Genomic DNA, 22,278 nt, shown 5'->3' with positions numbered 1-22,278 from the left:
TATTATCTTCTCGCAGCGTACAGGGGGTCCTATCAATAACCCTGCGTGATGAACCGAGGCGGTTGGAACTTGTCTGTTGGTGTTTAGAGCTCAGTTTAGCTCATAATTAAAGGATTTATTGGCTAAATAGGAAATTAACTTAAACTCACTGCAATGCATCTCGCTCCTAAAAATTAGACTCACCCCTTTATTAATTAGAAGACAACTTCCATTCTAATCGAATGAAGAGAGGGGCAAATGATTAGGTTTAATTTAAAAATACATTTTTTATTATACACCTAATCTTATGAAATTCTTGATCCACTTTTACACCAAGATTTATTTGCTTACAATGTGACTCTCAAAAGAAAAAGAGAACGCCGCCAACTAAAATGTATCCGTCATCCCGAGATTGAATCCTTTTTCCTTGTTTTGTATTTTTGCCTTTTTATTGAAAACACGCACACTTTTGCTGGAGGCTTCCAAAGGGACCTTTATTTTGTGAGCCGTTATGGCACAGGGGCCAGCGGTGAGCGTTTGGAAAACGACTTCTGTTCGGTTGTTTCTTTATAAGGACAATTTCAGGAGCACGCCGAGCAGCGAGTGGTGGAATTACCCTCGTTATGCACTATTATATTTCTTTATGAAAGCTAATTACCCCGGCGTTTTACATCGGCTGCATGCCGCTGAGCAGGATCACGCCTAACGCTCAGATCGTGGCTTCTGGTAACCAAGCAACTGCTGGAACCATTATCTGGAAATGTATTTGGGGGATTATCAGTCATTTCGTTCAGCTGCTATCAAGGCACAATTTCAGTTTAGGTGGTTACCTGGAAAAGGGGGTGGGGGGGTTCGACGGGATAATTGCAGGTGTGTGAAGTTATTTCAGGTAGGGTTCATGCAGATAATGATGTCTTTCGATGGATAATGGCTCACGCTTCTCAGACCCCTTTATTTGGGAGGTTAATGTTATTCTAGAAAGTCTTGGCAAACTCACAGCTTTTCTGATGACCATTGAAGGGGGTCACAGAGCCGCGCAGTTTGCTGTTCAGTGGGTGCAGAACGGAAAACACTTGAAGAACTGGGGTGGATGTTGAGGGGGCCCAAGGGACAGCTGTTGTGAGCCCCTAGGATAAGCCTGGGCTCAGAGTAGATGTACCCCATGTTAAAGACGACCATGATTGTTTGTGGCTACAATGCGTCTGCATGTGATATAGAGAATGGGCTGGGGGATAGTGCGAGTGCGTGCGCGCCTAGGGAGATAATTGGCACTGGTTTCCTGCAGGCTCGCTTCCACTTGGCAATTGTTGTCCTTTTAGGACATCGATATCTTCTACTGTGGGCCATCTAGAGACTCCTCAGTTTCCATCAGCACGTGCGACATCAGTAAACAAGCCAACGATGCCAAAACTTGGGTGACCCGGAGCCTTTTGTTTTTGAAAATCAGCCCCGGGTGTGTTGGGCATGAATTCCAACGGCTGCTGAAAATTCGAGCTTTGGCGAGACCTCTGGCGATCAAAACTGCGCGTGATTCTTAATTGTCTTTTCTCCAGAATTAGAGTTTTCCACTTGAGATACAGTTTGCAACATCAGTCCACCAAACGAACACCCAAGTCACATACATTGTTAATCCTTTTCCTGTTCTAAATCACCTGCAATAAAGAATGCTATTTTTAGCCGCCTCGTTACACGTGGAGCTCCCTTCGGGGGTTTGAACGCTTCTCGTGCCGACCTTTAGCGGCCGTTTGATGGCGACCTCGTTACCCGGGGGGGGGGCGTTGTAGCGGAGTTAATAACACGGATCACGGGGCTGTTTTGAAGATGGGATGCTGAAATGTGGCAACTCCGCAGGGCTTTGTGGGATTTCCATGTGCCGGCCCTTAACCAAAAACGTGACCGGGTGGGCGAAGCAAGCGCTGAACTTTCTCCTATAAAACACAGCATGGAGTTTGCGGAACTATTTCTATCATCAGCTCGCTGTTGGTGGCCAGGCTGGATGTGATCAATACCGTTGCAGAGATTCAGCTGATAATCCATAAAAATTAAAGCCTCGAGCGCACGATTAAAAAAACAAAGCATTAAATATGTAGCAGAAATAGCCCTTCATCTTAAGATGACACGTGGTCGGCGGCTTAACACGCACATGTATGCGAGATGTTAACCCACGTTTCTCTGGTTTTAGTAACGCCAAACCGCGAATGGTATGTTCGGTTAATTAAGACGACCAAATGCCAATCTTTTTGTCCCCTGCCATTTTCTTAAACCACTTTTAAGGCTATATTTGAAAAGTATCTTGGTTTTTACCATTGAATTCCATAAAAAAAATCTTTTTCAACAAATTATAATAATAAATTATTTTTATTATTGTAATTTTTATTCGTTCTTTTTTTTATTATTATTACTTATTGAAAAAAATAAATATTTTTATTTTTTATTATTTATTAAAAAATACCCTTAAATAATTTATCATTGATATCGAATTGGAGAAAAATGACACATTTAAGTTCATTTGTGACGATCCCACCACGCGGTATCCTGATGAACAAGGTCAGAATGTTAGCAACACAGAAAATTAAATCAGCTCGTTCTGCAGTCAAAAGTTTAAAAAGTCACAAAATGTGAATATTGTGTTGTTTTCATAAAAGACATAAAATTGCAAGTAATTCATTTCCACGTTGAATTAAGGGAGCTGAAAGCATTTGCTCGTCTGCGGGTAATGATGCAAAGTGTTTAGAATAAGTACGGAGAAAGACAATGCTGTCTGGTGTTACATTGTAGCGAAACGCGTTTACGGATTCACATTAAACACTTTTAATGTCATGAACAAAAGGCTCTGGATGTGAATTCAGTGACTGTGATTGTTCCGCAGAGTCGTCTGATTATACGGTTGAATCTAGAAATCTAGAGCGTTAATACGCAAGCGGCATGTAGGAGCCGAGCTCCATACTCTGCAATTTTCTCCTCCGGTGACGGGAAAACGCACAGCAGTTGGGCCCAGCCTCGCAAAGCTGCTTCATGATGTTGCTTTCACCTCTTTCCCCCCCAAAAAAACACTTTAAATGAAAGAATGACGTCAAAATAGCTAATTATCTCCATAATACGTCAGCCTAAATCCCCAAACGTATTTCGAGCGTCTGAGCCGCTGAACAGTCTCGGAATTACCCAACAATTACAGAACAGACCTGTGGTTAAAAAACTACAAATAAACGACTCTCAGTACATTTAACTAACATTTTATTTGCATTGAGGGGGATAAAGCGTGATTTATTTTGAGGGTTGTTAACGGGTATCGACGTAGAAGGATTTGGCCAACAAGAGACGTTCTGGGGCTGTTTCCCCTGCGCTGTTCGAACTTTAAGATTTTGGGTCACTAACTTTTTTGGAATTCCACATGGAGATGTCTAAAGTAATGGGTGTCTCCGGCTTTCCCAGCGGGTTCTTCCCCGGGTTTCTCCTGTGAAGTTGGACCATATGTATTACGCCTTTCGGCTCTTGAGAAAATATATGCTTTTGGCCATTAAATTATTGGGACATTTCATTGCCAAAACTTCAGTATTCTATTTCAGGACTGGTCCAAAAATGTATATTATTATTATTATTATATTACTATTATATTATTATTATTATATTATAAGTTTAATCAAGAGCATTTACTAGAGAGGTCCTAAAATAAACTTTTTTCATGTATATATGGAGGAAAAATAGTTAAAATTTAGATCTTCTCTTTAACCTCCCGTTTCTCTCTAAAAAGTTTAATGCATGCCTATTCCCAAAAAGTATTGAGCTGTTTGGCAAATAACGCCAGCGATGTCTCATTTGGGGGAAACGTACATGCGATCGCAATAATAATAATAATAATAATAACCATGGAACGTAGATAACTCAGTCTGATCGTCTGAATTTTATGCAATTTCCCTGCGAAGCGTTGAAGTATTCGTTGAAACTCGGTGTATTTATTGACCGCGTCTGCGGATCCGTTCTCCGTATAGATGCCATGGCTGGCGTTGCCCATTTCTGGAAAGATTTGTCGCATCAAATTCTGGAGATCCCTATAAAATGATCATTTCACTCCGTCGATCTTTGTCATCAGGTTATATTATCGCTCCCCCGGCCTTACGTCACATCGGGCTTGACTAATTTCCTGAATATGGTTCTGACAGACCCCTCCGGCATTGTAGGGAATTTGATTTGGTGTCTCTCTATTTTTAGCAATTTGGGGGGAGGAAGGGAGTAAATGATTTGGTGTCTCCCTCGCCTGCGATTAGTATGTTAACTCCGCAAACCGCGGCTCGGGGAAATCCATCGGGGGTATTTTTCCTGAGCTGAGAACGCGATGCTTAGCGGGAAAATATCGATCGACGGAAAATGCAACAGCGACTGTGAAACTGTGCATTAACCCCTTTAATTTAAGAATCGTAAGCCGCCATAGTCCTGTGTTTCTAAAACCCTTCATTTAAGGACCTCCAATGGTCCTTATTTTAATTTTTGGCCATAAAAATAGATTATCTGTAAATTCTGGGCCATTAGTGGTTCTCCGGATCTCGTTTCAGAAACTGTTCCTTAGCCAGTCCACAAAAACCGACCATAGCTTTCTATCTATCTATCTATCTATCTATCTATCTATCTATCTATCCATCCATCCACCCTTCCATCTATCTATCATCTATCCATCTATCTACTTATCATCGATCTATCCATCTATCCTTTGATCTATCTATCTATCTATCTATCTATCTATCTATCTATCTATCTATCTATCTATCTACTGTATATGTATATATATGATCCACAAACTCCACAAATACTCTGTATGAATGCTCTTTCAGTTCCAAATTTTGTATAAGCCCTAATTCCTAGAAACTAAAAGCTCCCAGAGTTCCCGACCAGTACACAGAAATATCTGATGAGCTGAAATTTTAATAGAGAATGTGGTGTACCGGAGACCAGGTAACCATGGTGATAGGGAAAATAATGTTCCATTTTTAGAAGTTAGAAACCAGTGGTTACATTTTGGGTGAAATAATTCCTCTTCCCCAAGATACAAGAATTACACACTATGGATAAGGATGATGATAATAATAATAACGATAATAATAATAACGATAATAATAAAATAATAATAATATAAAAATTATAATAATAGGTTTGTAAAGTAAGATTTTGGGATGATATCATCATGCACATTCTCCATCCTGTCCCCGTTGAAGTGGACATGCCACCAAACACATCTACGTAGACTTAGCTATGTCCACGTCAGATGTGACGATATGAGTATTATTAAGCCGTCTCCGCACTAATATATGAGCAATGTTGGTCTGAAGGTGTACGTGACGTACCGTAACCAGCGATGATAAAAAGTATCCGGGTTGGAGAACGTTCTGTTTAGAACATCTGATAGTTCGGCCGGTATTTGCACAGAATGACAAGTTCACACCTCGAGCTGAGACGCGCGTCTCGCTGCCACGTTCCGAGAATTCTCCGGAACATATTTCTATATATTCTGCGCTGGAGAAGTGCACAAGCCAGATGGAGGGGATGATTCTCCGAGCTGTTTTTAACGTATTTGGCTGCTAATTTAGAGCAGAACAGATTATAACATTTGTCGAGGACTAATTAGCTCTGGGTTTGTAACACTGCCCCAAAAATCTGTCTGAGGGACCCCTTTTGTGAATAGGGAAAAAAGTCCTTGGCCGATCCATAACTGGTCCTCGGGTCTATGAGGTCTACGGGGGGATGCTCATGCTTGCTTTTAGGGGGTCTTCCTTTTTATGAAGTTGTCAGTAAAAAGAGTTGGTTGGGTGGGCTCCTCCTGTTGCCCCCCCCAGTCAGGGTAAAAAATCTTATGGGTGGGATGAGGACACCAATAACCCCTGATGTAGCAAGAAGAAACAACCATCTGGAGGCCAATGTCATGTTTGTGAAAGGAACCTGATCTAATCATTGTACAGCGCTACGGAGTACGATGGCGCTATATAAAACAATAAATAATAATTTTCTACATGCAATCGTGCATATTCCTACACAATTTGTGCGCCTTTCTCCTGCCTTTGAAAATGTATTTCTCGGCGTGCATAAAGAGAGTGCTTTATGCGAAGTACGCGTTGTCCCATGGACCAGATGGCTGATTAATCAGCAGCCCCGCGAGGACCGGCCGTATTATTATTATTATTTATTGAGTTATACGGCACCGTCATGTTCTGCAGCTTCTGAGGTTCTGCGCTGGAACTTTAATGTTAGTACAAAGGATTCAGAACTTCTGTTGTAGAGCTGCCTTCTTGATATATTCCATCTATAAATCTCATTACAGAAGGTTTATATATATAAGTATATATATATATATTATACTGTATATATATATAATACTGTATATATAAGACTCATGCACAGGACACGTGTGAAACCACAAGCTGGTTGAGAGTCACGAACGATCCAGGTACACCTGACAAATCAACAGGAAGATCCTGGAAAATCTGATGTCTTTAATCCGAGGAAGCAGCGCAGGAAGAGTAATTAGTGGAATAAAAACAATAACCGGTCTCTGTGCGGATTACTACCGGGCACGGGGTACGGCAGAACATCACAGACCAACAACAGAGATGCCTGCGCGGGGACATGTGTAAATCAGGGGGTACAGGGGTACGGATTTAATATTAACCCTGCGTGTTTCCAAGTAGTGTCCTACTTGCTTATTCAGGTCTGTGCTGTACGGGAAAAAAACATATTTCCTATACGTCCATCCATTTGCCATCCACGAGAGCGGTGTGTGTTCTGTCGGGGGGGGGGGCACATGTCACTCATAGTATCTTCTATCTTCCTTTGTTGGTTGTATTTCACCACCAGAAGCCTGATATATGGGAGCCAGGTACACACTTTGGGGGGGATATGCCACCTACTGGAGCCCCTTGCTTTTTCTGGGGGCTTCTTACCACCCATGGCTCCACCAGGACCTGTACCACCTGTGAGATGGTTGTAAGCTCAGCGTGGGGGGTCCACGTCCGCTTGGTGGGATCTGTGGACCACCAGTGGGATCAGCATTATTGCATTACTGGCATGCGTTACTGGGAAGTTTTGAATGACTTTTAAATACCAAGCGTTCCCCTAGCTGGAGCTGGACTTTGTAGCTGCAATAGATGCTATCAGATAATGACTGGGCTTGTATTCTATGCTATGTTTATTATTTCTTATTAATCTCGGGACACGACAGGCCTTTGAGTGCCGCAGCACTGACATGCGGTGCCATTGTAGACAGATCCCGTAACATGAGCCAAATTGACCAGTTGGCCTGACGTGGAAAGTCACGTCGAGGCTTAAGCTCTCAGTATAAAGAAAATCACGAAACGCACTTTCCTTCTTCTTGGCTGAGTTATGGGGAGGAGAGAACAGCAGACAGAGCTGGATCTTGATCCGGGAGCTGGCAGATCACCTAATTTCTGACTCCATCGTTACAATATGTCTCGTGTTTAATGGATCTTCTACGCCAGATACTTCTACGCTAACTCTGCCATTCTATGTTTCCATCTAGTGCCGGGTGTCTCGAATGCCCATTCCTTCTCTTACTGGTTTCAAATTGAGAAATTGAGAATCTTGATCACAATAGCCATGGTAAAAAAAAGACGCAAATTACATTTTCCCAAAGTCCTGAGGTTCAGGTTTTCCCCAGGACAGGTCAAGATGGTCCTCAGGTCTTTTGGACAGAGATGTCTTAAACTATTATTTAATAAATTAGACTTTTTTGGTTATTTTTGTATGGAATTATCAGCCATAGTTTTGGAAGTGGGTCCATGCTGCCCAAAATCATTTAAAAGTGGTCTTCAAAGAGAAATCGCTAGATCCCAGTGGGTCACATCGGACACGTAATGGCGTAGAGGGTGACATTCCTTGACCAGAGGTGTCCGGCTTGTTGGTTAATTTATTCTTTCTTGTTTCAATGATCCACAAGGTAATATTTAGATGAAATATGCATTGTTTATGCAACATAAAGGGGGTTAATGAATGCCCGCTTAGTTGGGTGTTTTAGATAGAAATGACAACGCAGTGATGATTGGAGATCTGTAATTAGATGGTTTCTGATTCACCAAAAAGCTTACATTTTATGTAAAATGTATCAACGTGAACACCAATAACGCTCGATATAAAGAAACTATGGTCATCAGAATCAGGTGGATGGTATTATGCCTACTATATGTATATATAACTTATAATGTCCTGCTGTGGATAAGCATTCTATATAATGCATATTGCAAGGTGTAAGACACACGGAGAGCCTTCTCAGGGGACGGAGGGAGGTGGCGGGAAGATCCGTTATCCCCGCTCCCTGGGAAGCTCACGTAGGTTTACATTTCACTGACATATAGAATTTATCCTGCCCAACAACAGGCGATGACAGGGGGGGAATCCATATCACAGCCTATCATAGCAGACCTGCCGTTACCATCATCCATTCCTCTTATACCGGGGCAGGACCAGCTCCTGCCAACCGTGGGTTAAAATAAAATAAAACCTGTTAACCCCTTTCCCTTCGCAGTTGAACACAAACTGCAGCATGATAACAATCACATGTATTTACTGAGCTGTATCCTAAATAGAGAGGTTGTGAGGCGTTCCTCTTCACCCAAGATACATTATTGCAAATTGTTGTTTGTTTCCCAGATTCTTGAATTTTAATCACACCGTAAAAGACGTTCTTGCTGAATAAGCGTGAAACCTGGTCCTCCAAGCTCTTATTTTTTTCATATTCGGTGTCTAAATGACATTGCCCATTTTTTAGGGCGATAACCTCTTAGTTCTCTGTTACTCTTCTGCCGTTTCGAGACACCTCCATGGGAACGCCCCCCCCCCTGTGTCTGGCGTAATCTTCTGATGGTCATTGTTGAGTATTCCGGTGTATTGAAAGCTCTCTCGTGGGGGGGGGGCGCATGACCCCCCCCATCCAGATTATAATTACAATTATTCATGCAAATCGGGGGTCGCCGGGGACCTTACGCCTACTAGAGGGTCCGATCGTATAGCGGCCCTATCCTGTCCTAAGCCGTGGTCTGTCCATCTTCTTACAGCATAATGTATTGTCTTCTTCTAACAGTTCTTCATCATAACAATTTCCCCTCTTCCTACTGATTGGTCCACCTTTTCAGTTCTAAGGACATCCTGAATGCCTTCTCAGTTGTCCGTTCTTTTCAGCGTAAATATATATAATAACAGCCCCCATATACACGACGGGTGGTTACCCCCCTGAATCATATGTGTTTTTGAGTCCCGTTCACAATATAACAGCACCCTAGCACTCAGGCCACATCGTGTAATGAATGGGCTCGTGAGGCTTGATATGTTTTAGCGGCATCTCCGTGGGCTGCAGGCTAAAGAGACGGATAATACACTCGCCATTAATAGAATTGATAGAATAATAGGGATTTGTGTGTTTTTCGCGCTAATCCTCCCACCTTGTTGACAAACGCATGTCAGGGCCGTTTGGGAAAGCATCTGGATGCCTCGGATCTGCCGGCGCACGCTCTGTACAAGGCCGGCCTGCGTGGATTCATTGTTTCGGTTTGTTATTGTCCTCGGCGAGCTGTGTTTGGGAGCAGAATGTACACAGAGCCGCTGTGCCGGATCAGTACGTTCCTCCGGAGCTCCGTCTTGTCTGATGAACTCATCGCTGAGATCTCGGGAGCCTTTTCCGCGGCATTCCAAAGAGCTTTTCATTGTTTTATTGGAATGTTTATTGCAACAAGTTCCAGACCAGAAGGGTGATGAGTTATACCGCAGAACGGGCAGCAAACACACATTCTAGTTCTTCTGCCAACCCTGAAGGCCAGGATCTGACCGACGATCATTTGTGCGATTAGCACATCCCGTGCTACACTTTGATACACTTTGCATCATATAGTTTTACTCGAAATTATGCCCATTTACGGGATCTTTCATCGATTGTATCACGGCGATGAGATCACAAGCAAATATTGTATCCCTTTTAATTCTGTACAATCTGGCTGTAACAAAGATGGCGCATATTCCCCAGCAGTCATAGCAACGCGTGTCTAGCGTCTGATCACACCTTTCCAGACTAATTCAGTTCTTTGGAATGATGTAACCGCTGATAAAAAAAACCTCAAACACGGCCATCTTCCATTTATCCAGTTTCTTAATAAAAGCACCTTTTTCCTGCCCCCCCCCGTGATTTAAAATAAAAAGCGTAGCTTTAGTCAAACGCGGAAACCTCGCAGCAATATAAAGTGATTATTGGGGTATTCGCGTGATTTGAATAAATACGGACTCCTACGAAGTTTCCGTATGAAATCTGGGACTCCGTCCTTCTCTCCGGTCTTCATAAAACTATTTTTTATGTAACTCAGCATTTTTGGTCCAAAAGTGAATAAACAAACAATCTCGAGGGGATTGGGTTGTTTGCTAATTGTCTCTAATTCATCATTGTCTCGGCGGCGATGCGGCTTCAGCCTTCTAGGCGGTATAAAGTCGCATCAGCGCCTTGCTTTTTTTTTTGCTGATACTGATCACCCTATGTAGATATTCGGGTTCCTCGTCACATTTTAGCTCCCGTTCTGCTGCAGAGGCCATTTTTAATTCCCGTCCGTCTTCTTAGAGAATAATTTGGTGCCTTTAGGGCTCTTACGGTAAAGAACCTTTTTTTTGCTGCTTTAGACCCAAATTCCTTCCTTCCGGTCTGAACGGACGGCCTCTTCCGCAGTCCTATTAACGAACAGCTCGTCAGACGGCGTCTGGCATTGTCCTCGTATGTATCTGTAAAATGACATCATACCCCTTCCATATTTTCTAATGTAAACAAATTCAACTTCTCCTTCCTTTCTTCATAACTCAGTGACTCCTTTCCTCTGATTCATTTTGTAGCCACTTTTTTTCAAGCTCCTCTTTAATCACAGTTGCCTAGACTTGCCCTGCCTATCCACGGTGGGGTATTACCACAAAATCATATTTCCCTCCTGTGAGTCAATACCCCCCCAATACCCTGTCCCTTTAAATAGAGTCCTCCCTTCCGTAAACCCGCAGGGTCTCTGCCAGCCGTACCCGAGTGCTTTGATTTGTCGGGAAGCGGCTGAAAGAATGTTTGTGGATAAGCCGGCAGCTTGTATTCCGCGGCAATGTGGACACGTTAGACAAAGCGCCATCTTTTCAACGCATTGTGTGGGTTTCCTTAAATACACCTTTTGTAAGAGAAAATAACCTTGTGGAAACAATCAGATCTGTCATTCTCTGTAACTACAGACGCTGACGGCTGCTTTTGGGGTATAAATAGTCACAGAAATATATATTTTTAACCACCGAGCTATATATAGTATCCAAACGTACTGAAATAGCATCACCTTCACACTCAAGAGTGCGTGGAAAATTATAAAGGAAATTTACCCCATCTAATCAAAATGTAAATCAGATTTTATTAGTAAGATTTTATCAGCAGAAAGTTGAGATAATGCCAAATATTGGTATTTTTTGGCCTGAAGAGGAATTGGTTTTAGGTTAATTTCTGTTGGCTCATACAAGGCCAGAGTAACCCTCTGTGATGTCATCACTGATGTAATAGATCATTATGTTTTGATTGTGACATTACTATTGAAAATTGGGCCGGTCCACAAGCAAATAGTTGAAGCTCCTTTTGTCACCCCCCATCCGCACATGCCATGTCCTTTTTACACATTGATCTCTTGCGCATGCCCCCATGTATTGTTGAAGCTTCTATTGCACCCAAGTATCAGACCGGCTTCTACACATTGGGGGCCTTATCTGAAGCGACTGCCCGACGCACCTCACACTTACTGGATACTTTAACTCAATCACTTCTTCCAAATCCGGTTTTTCTGTTTTTTCCCCCAAAACTAAAAATGTGCCAAAAATCCCGATAAATAAAGGTAAAAAAATAGAATTTTCAGATAAAACAATTGTCCTGTGAATGGGAGTCACTTTGCCGTCCTCTCTTAGCCTTACTATCCGTAATCCACCTTAATGCGGTGGGTTCCAAATGAACTTTTCGCTGATCATTTTGTTGCAGAAAGAATAATATTTCCAAAGTTTTAAACACTTTCAACCCAAAATACCGAATCCTCTTGTCCGTGTTCTTATACTCTATGTTTCACGCGTGTTCGCAGTCGTGATCGCTGCCAATAACACAGGTACCCAACTACCCATAAGGCACTTGATCTAATTAGAGTGGAGAGGTTTTAATTTATTTATAATATCTGGGGTTCTCATGGCAACCGTATAGTCTGCTCTCGGCCCCCGGGGGACATTGATTTTAATCCTCATAAGTCTTTTTATATCCTGTAGAAGAGCAGAATTTGTAAATAATTGTCTTTGTTTCAAAGTGACAAAGATGCGTCTATAAAATCAGATATTTATAGTCTTCGAACCATTAAAGGTAAGATCCGTCTCCAGCCGCCAGTACAGGCTGTCCCCGTCTCCTTAGATCGCCCCCCCAAGATGGATTTATATGGGGCTTTCGAATTTGCATTACAGAATTCTTACGATATACATGGTACCGAGCTCCATTACACACATATATATATTATCTGATATTATCCTTAGAGCGAGGTCGCGGGTTCCTTCTGTTCGCATTGTTAGACTGTTTGTGAGAGCCGAGTTATCATGTAAGAATAATGGCGCTCGGACGGCTTCAGTCTCCGCGAACGACAGTCACGAAGCTGTAATCTCTCATGATTTCCACTCGTTCTGATTACGTTACAATTACTTGGCGGTAAAGAATGTTCTGCTTTGTACTAAGAAACTCAGGAGAGCGGCTGGAGTGGACGATCCGACGGCTGCCGATCCTCCCGGGACCCTTCCCGTCGTACACATTGAATGCACCTAATTAAGGCTCCGTGATGATTTGATAAAGAGGGATACAGTGTGTCCCGGGCGTTACCTGCGGATCGAGAAATGAGGATAATTTCATACAGATCTTGCATTTATTGTGTTTTAACCTCTTCAGTCCCATAAGCGTTGGACCCCTTTGCTCACAGTTGGTGCATTTTCCATCCATCCAAGGGCTGTTAAAGGGGGTAGCTGACCCGTAGGGCCACATGTAGAGGTACCAGGACCCCAGACGTTGGGCATCATTCCCCACAAGGGATCTTGAGATGGGTTCCGGGAGAGACATTGATGTCAATAAGCTGTAACCCTTTCCAGGCTCCCCTTGAAAGGCAACCGGATGGTTGAACCTTGCATCTCACCATCAAGAGATGATTATTATTATTATTTATTGTTTTATATAGCGCCATCGGGAGATGTATAGGGCTAGACATAGACTGTGTATTGTGGCTCCATATTCTGTATCCCGCCGATATAAGCGCAGGGTGTCGATCCGCGACGGAATCACCAGTGTTTGAGAATGTCCACCGCACCTCTCCACGAGATGCCTCCAGGTTCTACGGGAATTAGAGAACGGCTGGTTGCCTCTATAACCCCTTTGTTGGAATGAAGTGGTAAATCATGGTTTGTAAGATTTAATTGCTTTACTCCAATCTCATTCATCTGGGGGGTCCCAGTAAACAGCGGTTTGGGGGTCTGCATCCCCCTATCAGACAGAGGAGCTGAATCTGTATGGGTGCCGAATACATAAGATGCAAAATGTATCTAAAGTATCATTACACATTGCTACATCTTTTCTACCTTTGCTAAGAATCCTACAAAGGTCTGCATGGGATTTCTCCCGCTTCGTTTCCCCGCAATCTTCAGGGTCTATTATCTGACATCGGGATATATTGTGGGATCCAGAATAGATTGTAAGCTTGCGAGCCGAGCCCTCTTTACCTAATGTATGGGTTCGTCTCAGTCTGTGGGTTCTAGTTTTGTCAGAATGTACAGACGGCACGAAGCGCTGCAGGAGTAGCTGGCGCCATATAACTCAAACATAACAATAGTAATTTATAAATATAAATGTAAAATTTCCAGAAACTGTAAATTGCAGTCATTATTATTATTTTTTTTTATCCCTTGCTTTTTATTTTTCTGTTCACACCGAAGCTGTTTAGACCACAGGATGAAGCAGCTTCGTGCCGAGTGCTGGCCTCGAGCTCCTTGCAGTGGAGGGGGTGGTTTGTAGTAGTACGGGGAAGCCTCATTTGTTATGCAGGCTCAGCGTGAGCACACGCCGGCTGATTGGTCGAGGCAGTACAGGTGGGCGGGACCCCAGAGCTGTATACAAGGCTTTCTTCTGTGCCTGAGCTGACAAGCAGAGCTGCGTCTGTCCACAGAGCATCGCAGAGCCTGTAACCCTCCCCACCTGTTACATCGTATCACTGCCTAGAAACGGCAGATCCCTTCAGAGTCTAGCTTCAGCGCAGAGACGTCCCCGAGCGAGGAAGCGTAGATTTAAGCAGGACAGATCCCTTAAATCCACTGCCTGGGAATAGAAGTGACTTGCCTCGTGACACTCGTAGAATTAACCCCCCGGCGGCCAGCATGGTGCAAAACGTGATTCTGGTGTTTTTCCGCAGGCGACTGAGCCAAAGACCTGCCGTGGAAGAGCTGGAAAGAAGGAATATTCTGAAACGTGAGTATCGGATCCTTTCCATTGTTTGTATTCTGTCCAAAAAAAAAATACAAATCTGTACACAGGCTTCCATATGATAGCTGTGCATGATGGGAGTTGTAAGAGCTTTTCCTCGTCCCCGAATACTGGTCGCTTTATATTTTTGATTGGCTTACGCAGAGTTCAGACGGACCCCCGGAATGACTTGACGCACCGTGTAAAAATGTTAAATATTGGCGCGTGGCTTGGCGGCATCGGTGTTTATACTGTGATGGATCGTGCTTTATGGGCTGCGTCTCATGTAGACAGAAGTCTCTCTTGTAAAAGAAAAAAGAAAAGCTTTCTCTGATGTCAGGAATGGCTCGCCATAAAACGCAACTCTTTGCGTCCCAGAGCGGTGGGCACACCCCTAGGACACGTGTGGTGGATCTGATTAATTAAATGCCCCTGTTTGGGCCGTTTGGCAGCTTCCTCTCCAACTGCCCCGCTCAGCGATGCAGCGAAGAGCCAGCCTGCCATTCCTCACGTGTTCTGCACCTGTCTTCATGGCTTTTTTTTTTGCTGCTTCCCCCCCAGCCCCATGACCCTAACATTCGCTAATTTACTAATCCTACTGGTGTAGCGGGGGGCCGCCAGCTCTATCCTTGGCCCTTTACCCTTTAACTGATGGGATTGGGCCAAGGAGAGGTTATTATATATATATATATATATACATACCCCTTATTCACTCTGATAAGGATAAGCCTCACCAATCTATTAGATTAATGCACCTAAATTACTACAACAACAAAAACAACAATAATAATAATAATTTATTATTAGAAATTAGGCGATTGTCTTAGACATGGGAGCTTTTCACCAATTCTTCCTTCATAAACAAAGATTTAATAAACACATTAATTAAGTAGAATGGTACAAGGATTTATTTTTAGGCGAGGCTTTAGGTTCTAAGCCATATCATTTAGACGGTTACTTAAGACTTGCATTTAATAGCCTGAACCCAAATCTGCAGTTTCCTCCCCTATTCCTCACGTTTTCATTGTATTTCATGAGATTTAATTTGAGGCCAGCAGAAGCAAAAACGACAGTCTCAGGGGTAGGTAAGATGTAGCCAAAGGGGCTTTAAATTTCCAGTTATGCCCCCAAAACCCCAAAGACAAGGAACCCGCACCCTGCCGTCTCCCTCTGTAATCCCCCGTTGTTAATAAGGGTTTTAAATGTGTTTTTCTTTGTCTGTATGAAATTGCATTCATCCATAGGAGGGATAGGAACTTAAGAGGCATATAAATATACAATTACACCAGCCTCGCTCCACACGAGGGCATTTCAAACCCGCCATGCCTCGAATAGCGGGGGTATTCCTAGAATCAGCCGAGTGCTGGCATCACCGATCACAGTCTGCTGCCGGCGCCCGGCGGCTAAAAGTAAAAGTCAAGGACGGCAATCTGTTGCTTAATGGCTTCGTGATGTCTCTATCTGCAGAAGGGCTCTTCTGCTTAGAGACAATACTGAAATCCCATTCAACAGAGGATACACTCAGTGCCCAAGAGGGGGGACACCGCCTCCGCCAGGGCACACTTACACCCCCCGCATACAAAACTCCCCGTCTGGCATAATGCAAAGTACCCCAGTACATCTGTATTTAGTACTGGGAGTACAGTATTAGCGGCTTTAACGCCATCAGTGCTGGAGTCAGTAACCACACAGGTACCTAAACCGGTATATGGGAGTTAATACACGCTGAACACTACCTGTAATCCACCCTGATGGGTAAAACACCTTTGGATTTGTCTTTTTTAAAGCATACCCCGTACCCCTATCAGAGTAAGGGGTTAGATGCACACGCCAGTGTCACGCAACATGTCAACACAGCAACACACAATCCTTGATACAGGACACATTTAAAGCCACCCCTGAACATCAGAGAACAACCTGCTCTGTCTATTATTAAATGATGGCCATACGGCTGCGTTTTAAGCATTTATATGGGAATATATATAAAATCAAAACAATTTGTGCGCAGAAGGCATTACCCCGAGCGGGGCAAAGAGGCGATCCCACCGGTGTTTCACTCAGAGAGATGTTACATCACATGAAAGCCTTTGTGTTTGAGTGACGGGGAAGCTCCTTCCCGCCTTTGTTGACAAAGCTTCTCGAAAGCAAAAATCCCTGATATTTTGAGGAAGCTTGTTTTTTTTTTTTCCGGATCCAGTCCTAGTAACACTGACCTGGATCTTTATTTAGCTGACAGCGCCAGAAATAGCAATCTAATTTAGCGTTACCCTCCGGCAGATAATGTATTCCTCCCACTCCCACTGCAGCACGGGGGTTATTTTTAGCTTGTGTGCAGAGGCGTTCCGTGGAGTGGTAAGAGCCGTCCGCTCCTTCCCGGGGAAGACCCCGCAGGAAAGAAATGGAGTCCTAGTTCAGACAAAGGGCAGCCGTGGGAATCCGACTGTCGTTGGGATCGGCGCTCGTTGTTAAATCGGTTGATGTTTAGCAGGTTGGAGCATCTCGCTTGCCAAATAATTCCTGCTACAGGCAGCCATCTGCGATAAATACACGCAGTCATCTGCGATCTGTACACGCGTGTCTATTTACCTCTCGGGGTGATTTAAAGCAGCCGCAAGTCACGCGATTCTGAGCGGTTCATAAATATGGCAGGTGGTTCTGCTTTATTTAATGAAGCTGTTGGGTCCAAATAGAAATTGCGGCATTAACCCCGGAAAAGCGCCAACCAAAGTGAGCTTTGCAAAAAATAAAAAAAATAAAAAGAATGTTGCCGTCTGTGTGTTCTGTTGGTAAAAAGAACTTAAAAAAAATTAAAGGTTTGGTTTCTTGGTATTCCGCAGAAAGAAACGACCAGACGGAACAAGAAGAACGACGTGAGATAAAGCAAAGGCTAACGAGAAAGGTGAGCCGTGCTTCTGGAAATTTCTTTGCCCAATAAAAGCGGGAATCGTGCGGGAAACAGGGAGAAGTCAGTTGGTCCGTTTATTCATTCTCATCGGATCCCGCTGCAATGGGGAAATTACCTGCTGTGCACAAAGCGTCTAATAATATTGTTATTATTAATAATATATAATGTATGGACAAAGCTTCTAATAATATTATTATTATTAATAATAATATATAATGTATTGGACAAAGCTTCTGATAATATTATTATTATTATTAATAATATATAATGTATTGGACAAAGCTTCTGATAATATTATTATTATTATTAATAATATATAATGTATTGGACAAAGCTTCTGATAATATTAATATTAATAATAATCATATATAATGTATTGGACAAAGCTTCTGATATTATTATTAATAAAAATAATAATATATAATGTATTGGACAAAGCTTCTATTATTATTATTCATAATAATAATATATAATGTATTGGACCAAGCTTCTGATATTATTATTCATTATAATAATATATAATGTATTGGACCAAGCTTCTGATAATATTATTATTAATATTAATAAAAATAATAATAATATATAATGAATTGGACCAAGCTTCTGATATTATTATTATTATTAATAATAATTATATAATGTATTGGACAAAGCTTCTGATAATATTATTAATATTAATAAAAATAATATATAATGTATTGGACGAAGCTTCTGATAATATTATTAATATTAATAATAATATATAATGTATTGGACAAAGCTTCTGATAATATTAATAAAAATAATATATAATGTATTGGACAGAGCTTCTGATAATATTATTATTAACCCCTTCATGACAAAGCCTGTACATGTACGGGCTCACAATTCATTGTTTTTATGGGGTTAATAATAATAATATATAATGTATTGGCCAAAGCTTCTAATAATATTATTAATAATAATAATAATAAACAATGTATTGGACAAAGCTTCTGATAATAATAATAATAATAATAATAATAATAATAATAATAATAATAATGTATTGGACAAAATGATGGCGGCTCAGACGCCGAATGTCACGCCAGGGTTTAACAAGTTTTTTTGTTCCGCGTGCAGCTGAATCAGAGACCGACTGTAGATGAACTGCGAGAAAGGAAAATCCTGATACGGTTCAGCGATTACGTGGAGGTGGCGAAAGCGCAGGATTACGACAGGAGGGCAGACAAGCCGTGGACGAGACTATCTGCGGCAGACAAGGTAAGAAGGAAGTCTACAACGGTCTAAGGAATACCTAGCGACAGCCCAGCGATCTAAAGCGGGGGGAATGGGGTCTACGACACAAACGCACTACTTCTACTTCATTTTTAAGGGGTGCATTATGTTAATCGTCTCGTGTTTTTATATTTTCAGGCCGCTATTCGAAAGGAACTTAATGAATATAAAAGCAATGAGATGGAAGTTCATGCGTCGAGCAAACACTTGACCAGGTTGGTTCTTCTTATATATGGCCGTTTAATATGTAGATGGGGCCGGGTCACGGGGTGGGGGGAGTCGCAGCAGGTAATACAGTTTGGGCATCACAGAGTTATTGTGACAAAAGAAACACAACCCACCGGCAGATCGGCCCCCATCTAGTCACCCATTTCTCCTGCTGTAAAGACTCAAACCTTAATCAGTCGTTGGTCTCGTCTTAGATTCAGGAGCCGTATGTCTATCCCATGCTTGCTTAATACCCTCACTGTATTACCCTCTACCGCTTCTGCTGGGAGGCTGTTCCACTTATCTACCGCCCTCTCTGTAAAGTAATATCATGGAGATATCAGCAGTCAGAGGTTTTAGCACAAGCAATGAGAAGGTCTTACTGGTAACATAGTGAGCATTGACTTTGTTCCTGCTGAGGTTGTGGAAGGAGAGCTCTCTAACCCGGCTGTCTTTATTTTTCAGATATCACAGACCGTAGGAGTTTCCTTGTGGGAAAGAGAGTTCTACTTTTCGGTAAAGCTGCTGACCACGTTCCGCTAGGATCAGTGACGCGCAGTCTCGAAGTTCAGCGCATGGCGCTCTGATATTTACGCAGAGAGCGGTTTTGGCGACGCAGAAGAATCGTCTGCGATAGGGGGCCGGGACTCGCGATGAGTCCGCCGCGTATGTCTGGGGACTGATCAGCCCCACATGGGGGAGTACAAAAAAAAAATAAAAAATCATAACTAAAAAAACAATAAAAACAGCTCAAGGATACACACGCAAAATGAACTGGGTGTTGTTGACAGAGACTGGAAGGACACTGCGGTGCGAAGCTGGATTGCAGCGAGATGCTGCGCATGTTTCGGCTTCACTACGGCAAAAGCATACCGGATATCCGGCCAGCACTCCATACGGTATTACGTTGACATGTCAGCCTGATCACGGTTTCTTTGTAACTCTTAAAGTTAATGCCTCGGCAAAATATTTTCATGTTTTATATTTTGTTCCTTTTTTTTTATGATGTCTTTCAAAAAAAAAAAAAACCTGACAGATTACCAGCTACAGCATTTTTCCTGTTGAGTTTATCTTATTAAAAAACATGAAAAAGTTGCTGCAACCGTTTGTGTTTTGTGCTTTCCGATGAATAAAACGTATGGGATACGGAGTATTTAATGTAAAAAGGTGAGAAACGGGGCGAAAGTGCTTCTGCAAACTTTGAGTGTCCCGGGAGGCAGCGGGTATTAGAAGGGGAAGGATCTCTAAACAGGTCCAAAGCTGCTGATACCTCTGCCGCTTACGGACCTCGGTTCTGAAGACCCCATCTGACATATCGGGGAGACGTCAGAGGAGGCAGAGAAAACAGGGAATGGTTTGCAGGATCCAAATTATCAGGGAAGATTAAGGGATCCCAATATGTACGACTGCTACCCATCTCGGGTGTCCTGTACATGGCAGCCAGTATTCTACCCTTCTGCATATTAGCACCCGGTCTATTTTCTGCCCTACGCATAGTGAGGAGAAGAAGCATCTCCCCATCAACCGCCCTCCCTATGTCCAGGTTGTCCCTTCCGTCTGTCTTTTGTGTAAAAGACGAGATATTTCATGTCATCCAAATAAAATCTCTTACGTTTGATTTCAATCACTCAGAGCATTTTTATTCTCCACCCGAGTGACCGCACGAAATGACGTTTTAAACTACCCTCCGCAGATGTGTTTAGAAGTTCTAAAAAAGTGTAAAAATACTTTTTCCAACTAAAATAATTTATGGTAAAAATTTACATGACCCAGTAATTAGGGGCGAGCAAAGAAAGTTCCAAGAGTCGTTACAATTAATTCGCTTTTAAAACCATGCATTTTTTATCAAAACTAATAGCGTAAACAATAAAAAGGCACAAAAACATGAAAATAGCAACTGTGAGAACTGAAATTCAAAGGCCAAACAAATCACCTTCCCGATGACTTTCCTTTTCTAGAGTCTTTAGAAAGTCCGGGCTCCGGCCATAAAGAGAGACTGAAGACCCCTGCGCACACTGAGGAGCTCCTCTTCTTGCTTTTGGAAAGAGAGATAAACACGATTTAGCCAGATCCCCAAAATAAGAATTGCCCTTTCAATCAAAAATATACCCCCCATATATATACTGGGTGCTGTGCTAATCCAGGAACTCATCGGCCCTGCAAGGATGCTTCTTTCTTGATCTCTCAAAGGAATCGTGGACCTTCAGCGAAGCAGAATTATGTTCCCTTCAACGGAGAAAGGAGTGTGGATGACCCCCCAGACGTCTTTGGACAGACTACGTTTTAAAGCATTGGTTCTTAAACCCCCCTAGCAGCTAATTAAAGAACGACCTGAGCATTAACAGCCGTCGGTGGCTGTGAGGGCCGATCGTTTAATATTTTTCTTAGACGATAACTTTTATATACGTAACACGCGTGTGCTCCCTACACGTGTTCCTGGCCATATATATTTAATGCAGTGTATCAGATGGCAGCTACTGGATGAACACGTTTCCGTGAAGCCACAATTACCATTTCTTTCATAAGTCTTTCCTGGACAAGCTTCATGCTGTCTTTCAGCTGGGCCATCTAGTCAAATGAACAAAAATATCGCTTTAGTCCGTCGCTCGCTATTACGGTAACGTTTGGAGAGTGCTGAACGCCTTCCATATTTCAGGCGACACAAAGGAAGCTCGAAGCATGAGGAGTTATTTATTCATTTACATAGCGCCATCATATTCCACAGCGCTGCACAATAGGTCAACGGGACAGAACAAGTAGCGCATGACATAACTGTGCGGTTGGAATCAACCGATGAGCCCCATTCGACCCGTCTAGTAAGCCCCTTTTTCCTGATTTAAGGACTCAAACCTTTATCGGTCTTTGGTCCGGTCAGGGTAGCTTTATGCCTATCCCATGCATGTTTAAATACTTTTACTGTATTAGTCTCTACCACTTCTGCTGGGAGACTGTTCCATTTATCTACCACTCTCTCAGTAACGTACACATCCTTACATTACATCTCAGTCCCTCTAGTGTTAGATTCTGGTCTCTTGTTTTAAGATCTCTCCAAAGAATATGACCATACATGAAACATTGGGAACCTACTTCAGAGTTAAATACGGTTTCCTCAAAGTCAATAGAGTGGGAAACATTATTTTCGAGCGACGACCTGAGGTTACGAATCCTACAACACAAACATGCAGATTAGGAAGATACCCAGGAAGCCTTTTCAATACCCCCCCCAAATAATATGTAATTAAACCCATGTTAAGACCCCAATAACAGCCACAATATAATTATCTGCTGATTCCCATATATATAATATATACATTTATATTATCTTCTGCAGCGATCGATACCTACCGTCGTTGTTCATTTTTTTTATACAAGCTAAATGTCTGCATCTGCTGTGTCCAGAAATTCTGCAAAAGACAAA

The 22,278-nt window shown here is 42.5% G+C and overlaps 1 protein-coding gene and 1 long non-coding RNA gene across 4 annotated transcripts in view; one reads left to right on the top strand and one right to left on the bottom strand.

Moving 5' to 3' along the window:
• PHACTR3 (phosphatase and actin regulator 3) overlaps positions 1-19,962 on the top strand; it is a 33,686-nt gene extending 13,724 nt beyond the window's left edge. For all 3 annotated transcript variants that reach the window (XM_053452974.1, XM_053452972.1, XM_053452973.1), the window contains 5 exons: positions 14,442-14,497; positions 17,329-17,390; positions 18,498-18,638; positions 18,792-18,868; positions 19,326-19,962. In XM_053452974.1, the coding sequence (XP_053308949.1) occupies positions 14,442-14,497; positions 17,329-17,390; positions 18,498-18,638; positions 18,792-18,868; positions 19,326-19,341 (352 nt within the window). In that variant the 3' untranslated portion in view covers positions 19,342-19,962. The remainder of the gene's footprint in view (positions 1-14,441; positions 14,498-17,328; positions 17,391-18,497; positions 18,639-18,791; positions 18,869-19,325) is intronic.
• Positions 19,963-20,683: 721 nt separating this feature from the next.
• LOC128471112 (uncharacterized) lies at positions 20,684-22,027 on the bottom strand. Its single transcript, XR_008346092.1, has 3 exons — positions 21,948-22,027; positions 21,372-21,428; positions 20,684-20,895 (listed from the first exon to the last, which is right to left on the bottom strand). It is a non-coding gene; the product is annotated as an uncharacterized LOC128471112 (long non-coding RNA).
• Between the last annotated feature and the right edge of the window lie 251 nt (positions 22,028-22,278).

Source organism: Spea bombifrons, chromosome 13 (genome assembly GCF_027358695.1).
Source record: "Spea bombifrons isolate aSpeBom1 chromosome 13, aSpeBom1.2.pri, whole genome shotgun sequence".
Lineage (NCBI taxonomy): Eukaryota > Metazoa > Chordata > Amphibia > Anura > Pelobatidae > Spea > Spea bombifrons.
The sequence above is the reverse complement of the archived record's forward strand: the minus strand, read 5'-3'. Positions and strand labels throughout refer to the sequence as shown.